General features: G+C 38.0%; 1 protein-coding gene across 1 annotated transcript in view; it reads right to left on the bottom strand.

Annotated features, from left to right (window-relative positions):
• The window catches only part of WDR27 (WD repeat domain 27), a 71,567-nt gene that overhangs the window by 14,339 nt on the left and 45,109 nt on the right, over positions 1-12,119 (bottom strand). Inside the window, exons 21-22 of the mRNA XM_074864613.1 lie at positions 10,511-10,608; positions 174-276 (exon numbers count right to left, since the gene is read on the bottom strand). Coding sequence (XP_074720714.1) covers positions 174-276; positions 10,511-10,608 — 201 coding nt within the window. The remainder of the gene's footprint in view (positions 1-173; positions 277-10,510; positions 10,609-12,119) is intronic.

Raw genomic sequence — 12,119 nt, forward strand, 5'->3', positions numbered from 1 at the left:
TTTTCAGGGAAAATAAAGAACTGCTAGATATAAATAAAGTATATCAAAGTATAATAGACCTCAGTTTTGCACATCAAGCTGAATCCTAGAAACATGCATAAAAAGACTACTTTGTGTACAATATGAGTAGCTCCTATAGTTTAGGAGGAAAATAAGCAAAAAACATTACTTACACATTTGTCATCTGATCCACTGGCTATAAACCGTCCACAAGGAGATACTGCAATTCCACATGGATAGCAGCAGCTATGGTGCCCTTCAAAACGACGTTCACACCTTCAGAGAAATTTCAGTCTTATTAACGCCAACTAAAAACTAGCTCTTTTACTGCCATTTTCATTAAATCCTGCTGAAGTCTCACCTGTTTTTCTTAGTCTACAAATTTACTAAGGCAAATCAACACATTAAGGTTTAAATAGCTCTGCAGTAGGATTTTGACAAAACTGAAAGACATTAAAGAATATTAATATCTAAAAATAAAATGAACACACAAAACTACCCTAGGACAATGCCTAAAGCCATGCCTTGGCCTTGTTTAGTTTAAAAAGATAGAAACATCATTATCATTAGTAATCATTAGAAATGAGGAGCTGTGATGCCTACCATTAAGCTACCCCTAGTTAGCCATCTCAGCAGAGAAAGACAAACTCCCCTGCATTAAGGGGAGGGTGTTGTGAAAGCCAGTCTGCCCTGTGAAGCTTTAGAAATCTCCCTCAAGTAATTTATATCAAATTAAGATCCAGTATGTGGAATTGTAACATAAAAAATTATTGCTTGTTTTTCTCATAACCAAATCCGGATATTTAATACGCATTGCTCTGTTTATATTCCTACTCCATGCACTAATCTATTGTATCTTGTAAATTCAAGAAAGGCAATATGCAAATGACATTCCAAACTGATAAATCTAGCTATCTACCCTACAACTGTTGATAACTTCTTATGTATCTGTGTTAATACAGTCTAAAGGAAAGAATGCATTTAAATTCAATGCAAAGGATTAATTTCCTACTTTTCACATAAATATTGCAAGATAGCATTTTGGAGAAAGTTTTTGATAGCTGAGCACACTTGGCCCATTTAAAAATAATAATGTTTTCAATGAGATGAAGATTAATATCCATCTAAAAAGAATCGATGGTTGTAAAGAATTGTGATAGCTTTGTAGTCACTACAAGACTAAGGAAAAAGGTAGTATTTAAGAGTTGCTTCAGTGTTAAAAGACATTTTAATGCAAGTTTCAAATCCATTCAGAATTATCATTTACCTATGTATACCTCATTTCAGAGCTTTATTTTTATACCCACAAGGTATAATTTCAAAACAGACTTATAACAATCTGTATTCTTCTTTTGCCTTTATTATGAATGCTATCAACCTGCCCTTCTTCTTACAAAACAAATTCATATACTTTGCTATAATACAGCTGTCACCTATTCTTTTTTTTTATGTATGCTAGGTCCAGGAACAAATTTGAGAGAGTAACATCTCCTGCCAACATCTGTGATATACACTTTTTCCTGGCCAGTGAAATCCCACAGCTCAGCCTCAGTCACGTTTTTTCTTGTCTCTGCCAGAGCCCCAGTTGCACTTTTTGTGAATTTCAGAGTTCCCCCCAAAATACAGTCTTTCTCAGTGCCTTTTCTCATTGATACATATGGAAAATGTTCACAAAAATGTTTGAAGAAAAAGTCTTTTTTTAATTTTATACTTGTAAGATACAACAACATCCTGTGACAGAAATTTCCTCATGGGAAAAATAAACAAAATTCATATATCCTCTGTCCCTCCTGAACATGCCTCCAGGATCACCATCCTTCCTTAAGTAGAGCACTGGCCATCAGGACTAGTTCTCAGTTTTTAAGACCTCATTCTCAGGACCTGTAAAAGCTAACTTCCTCAATGAGGTGTTTCTTCTTCGCAGAAGAGTCTCCTAATAAATCACTGGAAACAACTTCCTTTCAAAAGAATTTGACTTCTCTGCATCTGTGACCAATTCAATTACTCCACCTATAAATGGATGCATAAGAACTAACAGGATTCCACGACTATCACTGATCTTTTCTCTGCTATACCACAGCAATATAAAGCAATGTCTGAGTCACAGGACAGTGCCACTTTTCCTTGTGCCAGTACAGTCACAGTAATAACTAACATCCTGGATTCTATTTTCTTGTTTTCCTGTTCAACTTTTCCATTATAATCAGGATGTACGTTCTATTACAAGTATAACTACTTTCCCCACCCCCTCAAAATCCTACTTTAAAATACATTTTAAAAAACTGATTCCAATTAAACTTTCCACAGAATCCAGTAGAAAATTTATTATGCAATCTATTAACTCCAGATATCTCCAGGTATCACAGCAATGGAAAAAAGTGGATAAAAAATCCTAGAATAAATAGATATTATGTGTATAATTTTAGCTTATTCTAGGAGTTCTTTTATTTCAGGCTTTTTTTTTTCCTCCTGGTTTTTTTAAAGTAGCAACAGGTGGTGATCAAACTTATTTTGGATATTGCAAGCTTTACGTGGCCAGCTGGCATGCTGTCCAGCCTCCTAAGAATGATTTTCTGGTCAGAATTTTTCAAGGGTTACCATGACAAACATCTGGTAATTGCATGGGACAGCAAAAAGCCAAGTTTTTCCTATGTTCTCCATTGTACAGCTTTTAGTCTACATTCCAAAATACATATCTTTTTATGTCGCAAACAACTTGCAGAATATTAGAAAAAAATGTAACATGTTTTCCATCTTTGCAAAAGAAAGATACCAGGATGGTGCATCTCTTCATAAATCAGGGAATACTCTCACAAATAAGACTATTTCATTCTACTTGATATATTTTAAAAATCTGGACTGCAGACTAAAGTCTTCTTTTATTTAACCGCTTTTCCTTGTGTTCTAATACTTTGTCCCAGTGCTCTGGTATTTCTTCAGAGATCCTTCACTACCAGCAGATCCACTGAGGCTCTGTGTATAATCTGTGTATAACTTGACGGTAGTAGTAGCTACCTTAGATATTCTGTACACATGGGTTTCATTTTAAACACACATCAAACCCTTCACATAGGAGCTCAGCATGTTTTCACCAACACCATCCAGCAGGGACCACGTGTTCCACATCCTGTATACTTTCATGCATCTCCAGTCCCAAACTTGGAGGAAGTCCAGCCACTGCTTTATCCCTTTTTCCCTCAGAATCCAGAAAACAAGACTCAAATCTTCAGGGAAAAAAAAAGATGGCAAATCATGGGACCCTCACATTCAGAAGAGACCAAGATTAATCAAATTCTGAGTATGTGTATATCTGTATCTTGCTCAGGATGATGTCAAGCAGTTAGTTCACAGTGGAGATGCAAATTGAAAAGTATCTGAAAATTGAAGGGCCATTCATTCAAACTGCATGTCTGACCCTAAGACTCTCAAAGTGTAATTGTTAGAAAATGTATGGGAAGAGTTCCATGTGGCTGCAGGAATTCTATTAAATGTGTTGCCAGGGGAGCTTATGATCTAGTTGCACAGGATCATACTAGTTGGAGAGTTTACCCTAATGTCTAAACTATCTTTATACAATTGGCAAATATTTTCAGAGGCTGAATGAGGGTGAAACTGATTTTCCCTGGGATCATGCATCAAAGCATTGTCATGCATCTGAGTACTCTGCAGAAGAAGTTCAGTATGTCCAAGTAGTCCAATATTCTTAAATATCTTCACTGTGGTCTAATAAGCACCCACGGCCTTTTTTCCAGAAGGAGATGAAGAATGAGTATTTCAGCAGCAAACAGCATTAGAGCATTTGAACTTCTATTCCTCAACTGTTCAGAGTGTGAGTCAGAGGCAGGCTGCTCCTGCCACTAAAGTTGTTAGGGTGATGGTAGTTGGGAGCTCCTCCCAACACCTTGCCCCTGACAATCTCATTACCTGCAACAGTAATCTATCGGTTGTCACATCTACCTCCCCACACCTACCATAGTAGCAGCCCAGCCCTCTAAACTAGACAGCAATAACTTTTCCCAGCTCTCCCCACCTCTGGGTAGATAACGAGCATATGGGACAGCACAGGACAACTGTTCCATTCCTTCTTTCTAAAATTAACTCCAAGTTTCAGTTGCTATTGTCCATCCTGCTCTCTTATTCAACATTTCATGAGTTCCCCTAGCAAGTTTCCCACCTCTATATTTCTGTGGCAAGTAGAGAAGAGCAAATGCTAATTTCATAGAATCACAGAGTCACATCATGGTTGATGTTGGTAGGCAGCTCTGGATGTCATCTTATCCAAGATCCCTGCTCAGATAGAGCCAGCGTGGCTTCACCAATGCTATACAGAGGGGAAGCATCACCTCCCTCAGACTGCTGGCAACACTCCTCCTGATGCAGCCCAGGACATCATTAGCCTTCTTTGACGCAAAGGCACACTTCTGGCTCATGTTCATCTCAGTGCCCACCAGGACCCCCAGGTCCTTTTCTGAAAACTGCTTTCCAGAGAGTTGCCCCCCCAGCATATATTGGTGCCTGGGAGTTGCATTTGGTGCCAAGGAGACTTTGCACTTCCCCTTGTTGAGCTTCATGAGGTTCCTGTCAGACCATTTCTCCAGACTGTTGAGGTCCTTCTGGATGGCAGCACAACCCTCTAGTGTATCAGACACTCCTCCCAGTTTTGTGTCATCAGCAGACTTGCTGCACTCTGTCCCATCATCCAGATAGTTAATGAAGATAATGAACAGGACTGGAACCAGTACTGATCCCTAGGTACACTGCTAATTAATGGCCTCCAACTAGACTTCATGTCACTGCATACCAACCTCTGAGGTTCCCATTTAGACAGTTTTCAACCCTCCTCACTGCTTATCCAGCACATACTACATCACCTTCTCTATGAGGATGTTATGGAAGACAGTGTTTAAAGCTTTACTGAAGTCACAGTAGACAATATCCACAGATCTCCCCTCATTTACCAAGCCAGTAATTTTATCATAGATGTTTATTGAATTGCTCAAGCATGACTTTCCCTTAGTGAACTGATCCTGACTACTCCCAATTAATTCCTTGTCATTTATGTGCCTGGAAATAGTTTCCATGATTAACTGCTCCATCACCTTCCCAGGGATTGAGGTGAGGCTGACCAGCCTGTAGTTCCCTGTGTCCCCCTTCTTGCCCTTTCTGAAGGGCCTTTTCCCCAGAAATTTATAGAAACTATGTCTTCTTGGTCAGCTAGAGACAGGAACAATTACTGAATAGATATTGTAAGGCAACATATGAAAAACACCCAAGCTGCAGCCACAAAGACAACTTGTGTCTTGTTTCATCTCATATTCTGCCAAACGCTAAGTGTCTTAGGTTAAGAAGTCTGCTGTTGATGCAGGTTTTCTTCCTTCAAAAGCAAGGTAATGGCTGATAAGAGCAGAGACAGAGTATTTTTTCATGTCTCAGAACATGAAAAGACCTGAGCAGCTCTTCGCTCACCCAAAAATGTTTCTATGTAATAACCTCTGTAAAATCAGTAAATCTTTCTTCAATTATTCACCTAGCTTGAATGACCTGCATATTCATATGCTCATTGTACTCACAATCTAGCAAATTCCTCAGTGCATGGCTTCCCTGCACAGAGGTATTGACCTAGCATTATCTTAATCTGTTTGTATAATACATTACAGAGCTGTGTATATACTACCTATGTTACTATCGCTTTCAGAAGTGGACAGAATTACTTTAAAGTTATGAGTATTTCTCAGAACATTAAGCAGCTTTTGGATTCCAGTTAACTACATGGATCACATGCTTGATAATTACCAGAACCAACTTATCAGCACATTTTTTTTGTGCAGAAACAAAAATAAAAACATCACAAGGCACTCCTTACTGTTCATTTTGCAGACCTATGCACCTTATGTGAGAAATAAATATAATTGTGAATATGCATGCCAGAGTGCAGCAAGAGCAGGGCTGCTACAAAAGGGAAAATGAGTGAAAAGCCAATGGTGGTCACAGCACAATGTCATCACCGACTAGGGCACCCTCCCACCATATCTGAATAGGGTAGGCAGAGCAGTGTGCTGATAACAACGTCCATTGACAGTCCCAGAAAAAGTGAGGTGATGAACCAGGTCCAGGATCCATCCCAGGAGTCCAGTCAGGAGCAGCAGGAGATGGAGACAGATACAGGGTTGGAGGCAAGACTGAAACATGGGTCTACTGGAGGCAGAACTCAAGGCAAACTACCTACAAGGTAGGTCAAGGTCCATGCAGAAAATGAGGCTGGAGGCAGGACTTGACACAGGCCGACTGACAACATAGTTCAGGCAAGGACTAAATGTCTAGGCCTGAGCTTAAATAGAGTGCCTGAAGCAAGGAGCAGAGAGTGCATGGGTGGGGGTCCAAGGCCGGTCAAGGCAATTAAGGCCCAGTGGTGCATTCAGGGTTCTCACAGTGCAGTCTCTAACTTGAGTAAAGATGCATCTGAAAATCTGAGACCAAGCCAGGCCATACAATTAGTGTCATAAAGAAGGATGAAGCTTTACCACATCATAACTTTAGCCATATTTTACTGATGAGCAAGGAAGATCCACATGAGTGCATAAAAGCTTTGCAGAAGATCTGAAATCCACCTTGGTGAAGAAAAGCTTACACTAATTCACATTCTAGAACCTCTCTTAGGAAAGTGACTCTTTGGAATGAAACATGCAAGGGAAACAGCAAACCGCTGCAGAAATCTGGACAGCTGGTTTTTCTCAATATCAGCCAGTCATGAAGATGAGGGTATTCATGTAACTTTGCCAGTGAATGTGAGCTGGTGCTAAATCGAAGTGTTTAGTCAATATTCTAAATGCATTTAACAAAGTGAAGAGGTCACACTTTGAATTGATAGTTTCCTCCTAACAGAATGAATGAAAGAAATTTGCTTTCTTCTGAATGTTTTAATGCACATAATTATCTAAACTACAAGTGGAAGGAAACAAGAAATTGAAAAGATCCAGACTGGTAACACAGAATTAAAAACCATCATGTGAAATTTAAGTGACATAGGAATGTATTAAAGCACCTGATATTTAGTCTAGTATGCCATTTTGGGTTGTTAAGGGTTTATGGTGTAAGGGAATGGAATTTTCCTAAATTCATAAGCTTCTACACTCTTTCAATGCATTGGTTTTACAGGACTGGGATGCCAAAATATATCTGTCTTTCATTGCCCTATGTGGTCATGGACTAAAAACAGGCAGGACTGGCAGATAAGGAGGCTTAGGCTATTGGAATTTTCTGATATATCTATCCTGAGCAATCTACAGGACTCACCAACTTGTGTCATTCCAAGACAGATTTTCCCGAAAGATTAAAATTAAGTGGTAGAGACAACAGGTACAGATCCCTAAGAATCATTGTTAGATTCCTCACTTCAGAAGCAGTTATGATGTCTCTAAAATGCATTCAACAGAGAGACAGTGGAAGGAGATAGAATGGTAAAGTTTCATGCGTCTTATGGACAATTAAGAGTCTACAATGTTTCATCATAAAGAACACTTAAACTCCTTCAAGAAATGTACCCTAAAGAAATGTATCCCAATGCATCTATTCATAAAGCCTCATAGTTCACTATCCTAACCTGGAAGAAGAGTAGCCAGAGTTGGTTCTTCTTCCAAAAAGATCTATTCTCCTTGGTTCTTTTTTCATAAATCTGCTTTGTAGATTGTCTGGAGCTTTTCTTACCTACAGTTATAAATAAGGAGAATGCAGAAGTATAAAAATATTTAAAATCTTCAGATGAAACTTTACAAATCCATGCATTTCAAAGAAAATGAAGCAGGAGTTTGAGTAAATCCAAAAGTCACTAGCAGTGTCCAAGATTCCCTCATTTATTGGCAAGATGACCTGGCTGTGTGAGGTTGGCTGACAACATCAAAAAGTTAAAATGCCTTCTCTAGTACCACCTTCAGAGGAACCCATAAGACTTTCTGGCACTCTCTGAAGCAATTTTGGAAGGCCTCCAGATCATCAATAGTGAAAGAGACGGACAGATTCACAGCTTTATCCAGTAAGGATGATGAAAATGGAAGTTGCAAAATACTCTCACCAACTTCAGGAACAAAAGAAAAGTTAAATGAATTTTCACTGGAAAAAAAAATGTAGTTTGATAATATAGACTGAATGGAAAAAGTCTTGTGGAACTCAGAGTAAAAAAATCAATATATTCAAAACCTATAAAGCTGCAGGCCAGGATAACATGTCTGAAGATTTATGCTAAGCAAAGATCAAAAAAGCACCTGAGCATCCTGCTATGATTCCTCAGCAAATTGTAAGAAAAGGAATGCATGTCAGAAGAATAAAAAAAAGAACCATCATCAAAGAAATTGAATAAAGAAACAACTAAGAGTCCCAGGGAAATTGTGCAGAGTTACTCTGAAAATTACTTCCTATGCTTTCAACTGCAGCTTTCAAGAGCACCATGCTGGAGGATTTTTTCTCTATTTAATCAGAATTTCATACTTTACAGTATTATTATATAAAGTAACAATGGATAGAACTCATCAAGGGCAACAAGCAGGTCAAACACAAGCAAAACAGTTTTCACTGTGGATGTCTAGGGCAAGTATTTAGAATAAAATCAGCAAACAATAAAGTTGAGATTTTGCAGCTAGTGTTACTATCCACAACACTGCAAACAGTATAAATGAGAAGGTGGACTTACCTTTGCTATATTTCAAGAACACTGGACAAAGATTTCACTAAACAAACCCTATTCTGGCAAACCCAAAGCAGAAACAGAGAGAGGTCACTTCAGAGGGACCATTCAAAACACAGTAATGGCTGATGCACCAACTTTACAAACCAATAACTTTAAGAGATTAAAGATACTGGCCCACCATAAGATTGTTTAGGAGCTAATCTCTCATGTAAGCACCCAACACTGCAAGGAATGGACTGGATTTGATTGGACAAGACCTATGAACTAAAAAAAAGCAAAAGTTTTCAGTCTCCGTAACTGTATAGTAGACCTAACACTTCAGTGGACACTTGTTCCAAGTTCAGACAGTGCTTTCCAAACTCAGCCATTTCAAATTTATTTATGTGAAAAACACCTGGTGAACACATTAGGAAAAAGTGAACAGTTTTCCTCCTTATGAGAGCTCAAGAATAGATTTTAAAATACAGAAGACTCAATCTCTGGTCTGAGCAATGAGAGAAAATTTCATTTTAAAAAACTGGAGGTTTTTTCCCTGGAAGTTACTAGCAAGTGAAAAATAATGATTATTTGCTCCATTTCTTCTCCACAACAGTTACTACCATTGATCACTGTGTAATATGTAACAAACACACACATACACATAATACCTAATAAGCACCTTTAAAATATGTGTCATTAAGGATTTAAATTACTTTTTTTGAAGTTTGGCTAGTAGAACTCAGTGGACACTAGAATACACCAACTTTGCCAAATTAAATATAGAGCAAGAACATACATAAATTATTCCCTTCTTCCCAGGACATATTCATTTAATAGATTGCCCAGATTTTATACTTTAACTATTTTACCATTCACCTGCTCTACTTATATTAGTATTTAGAAACAAAGAGACAGATAAGTGATCTGTGAAAAGCTTTCTACTTTTTCATTACTCTTCAGCAACACAGTTTGAGCAGCTTATTAGAAAAACATAAGAAGGTAACAGATTCCAACCCCAGCAGTCTCTAGTTTCATTACTTTCTGACATTCAGTGCAGCTAATACAGCAATGCTTTTGGCAAGAACATATATGCCCCCTATAGATTTAATGCATTCTTACCACAGAAAGACAGGAATAGATGAAAGGCTCATTAAGCATTTCATAAATAGAAAATTCAGTATTAGAAAAACTATATTACATCTTTCAATAAATATATGTTTACATACACAGAAAGCAAATACGAAATTATTCTTTAAAACTTAAATATCCTCCAGTCCCTTTTCTTTTAAACATAATTCTTTTAGCCTGCACAACAGAGACTGCCCCAAGTATTCCTTTCCTTTGTCCCACAGATTTCCCAAGTACAACACCGAAAGGTTTTTTAGAAAAAGTGCAAAATTTTATTCTGAGTTTATGATAACATATTATGCAAATTTATAGCACTATATACATGATTTGTAATAATGTTGTTACAATTACATTTGTATTTTAAAAGCTGGATCATAAATTTTACCTCCTTTAGCAGTAATGACATGCTGTTTGGAAATACCATTAGCATTCACTTCAATATACTATTTTATATATACAATTAGATCTACAAAGGTAGGTAAACGTGAGTGATAAATCTTGACCATTTAATGGCTTCCACATAACTAACTGCACTGAGGAATCAGCATTTTGTTTGGTCTAAAATTAGTAAATTCCAGTTAGCCTTTAATTTTCTTTTTCAAAGGCCTGACTGTAGATCTGATTCCACATTCATATTTCTGCTGGTGTACCACAGCAAGTATGACAATTCTGAATAAAGGTAAAGCATGGCTTTTTATTCCAAGGTATCTAATTCAGTCTTACTTTAGTGTTCTTAAATCCCACAGTTTGATGCCATCACCTGCAGCTGTGGTCATGAAAAGATTGTAAGCTTCAGGTTGCTGAGTGCTGAAGGATGACCCCTGTAAAATATGAAATCAATTTCAGATAACAATTCTCACGGAGTTAAATTTTTATAGATTCATCGAATATCTCAAGTTGGAAGGGACCCATAGGAATCATCAAGTCTGACTCCCTGCTCCTCGCAGGACTACCTAAAATTAAATCATATGACTAAGAGCATCATCCAGACGCTCCTTGAACTCTCACAGGTTTGATGCCATGATGACTTCCCCGGGGAGTCTGTTCCAGGGACCGACCATCCTCTCAGTGAATTATTTAGTTCATTTAAAAAATAAACAGTGTGTAACAATTTGTTAGGTTATGTGAAAAAAAGCTTGTCTGCACACACACAAAGGAGTGCAGAGAACAGTTGGCATGTGAAGGTACCCCCATAATCCAGTCAGAGCAATGGGAGTACTGGCTCTACTCCTCTCAGTGTTGTACTAGCACAGACATGAGCCCTTTGGTCCAGGGGTGATACCCACCATGATGTGTCAACGGGAAAGGCTCTCTGGATCATCTCACAGACTGATGGGGATTAATACCTATCAGGGTATGGGATCCATTATGTGATGTAGGGGAAGATAATTTTGTGATTGCATAAGGCGTTATGGGATGTTTAGGGGAGCAAATAAGGGCAGGGAAATGGAGGGATCAAAGAGTAGTCCAACTTTTGATTATAAGCCATGTTTAGCCCTGGCATAAGTGGGCACACGTTCCCTTGACTTCAGCAGTAATTGCATTCATTCATAACAGGACTGATTTTGGCTTTGTACCTTTAAATAATTAAATACAGTCTATTTTTAAACCTCTGATATTTTAACATCCACATTGGCAAATCCTGGCCTTTTTGCTGGCTACAAAGTTCTTTCTCCAGGGAACTAAATATAAACAGTTAAAGCTTCTTTCCTTTCTCCACCATTCACATTCTTGATTTGGCTGAATACATCACAGAAACCTCAAGGCCATTTCCCTCAATCAGTGCTTGACTGCCAGGAATCTTCTATTCGTTATGAAAACTGGTGTATAGCTGGAAAATGCTCTAGTATTTAGTCAATAGAAATCCCCAAATGGCAAGACAAACTGGGGCACTCAGCAGTAAAAAGACTATAAGAGCTTTCACTTACTTTGCTTTAAGCAGGTTTCCTTCCTAAACTAAGTATTACCACAGTCTGCTCTAACAGATGAACTAAAATGCTCTGTGCAACAGATTTCCCAACAAAGTCTACACATTCTCGTATTAGCTGTGTATAGCTACAAACAAGAGTAATTGTAAAAGATAAAGATAGTAGTTGTCCAAAGGATAGTATTCATTAAAAGTTACAGAGCACCCTTTCTTTCTGTGTTTTTTAAATTTCTACTCACCATCCCTTTCTTCAGTCAGCAATGATCACAGAGTCCAATATAAAAAGTTCTATAGACACATACACATTCACTTCATGCACTGCTCCTTTAGAACACACTAACAGTAATACACATAAGAAGAAGTGTAATCCCTTTGTTTCTTTCCTGCCCTGACATTTTGTGGGTA

The sequence above is a fragment of the Strix uralensis genome, chromosome 3 (assembly GCF_047716275.1).
Source record: "Strix uralensis isolate ZFMK-TIS-50842 chromosome 3, bStrUra1, whole genome shotgun sequence".
NCBI lineage: Eukaryota > Metazoa > Chordata > Aves > Strigiformes > Strigidae > Strix > Strix uralensis.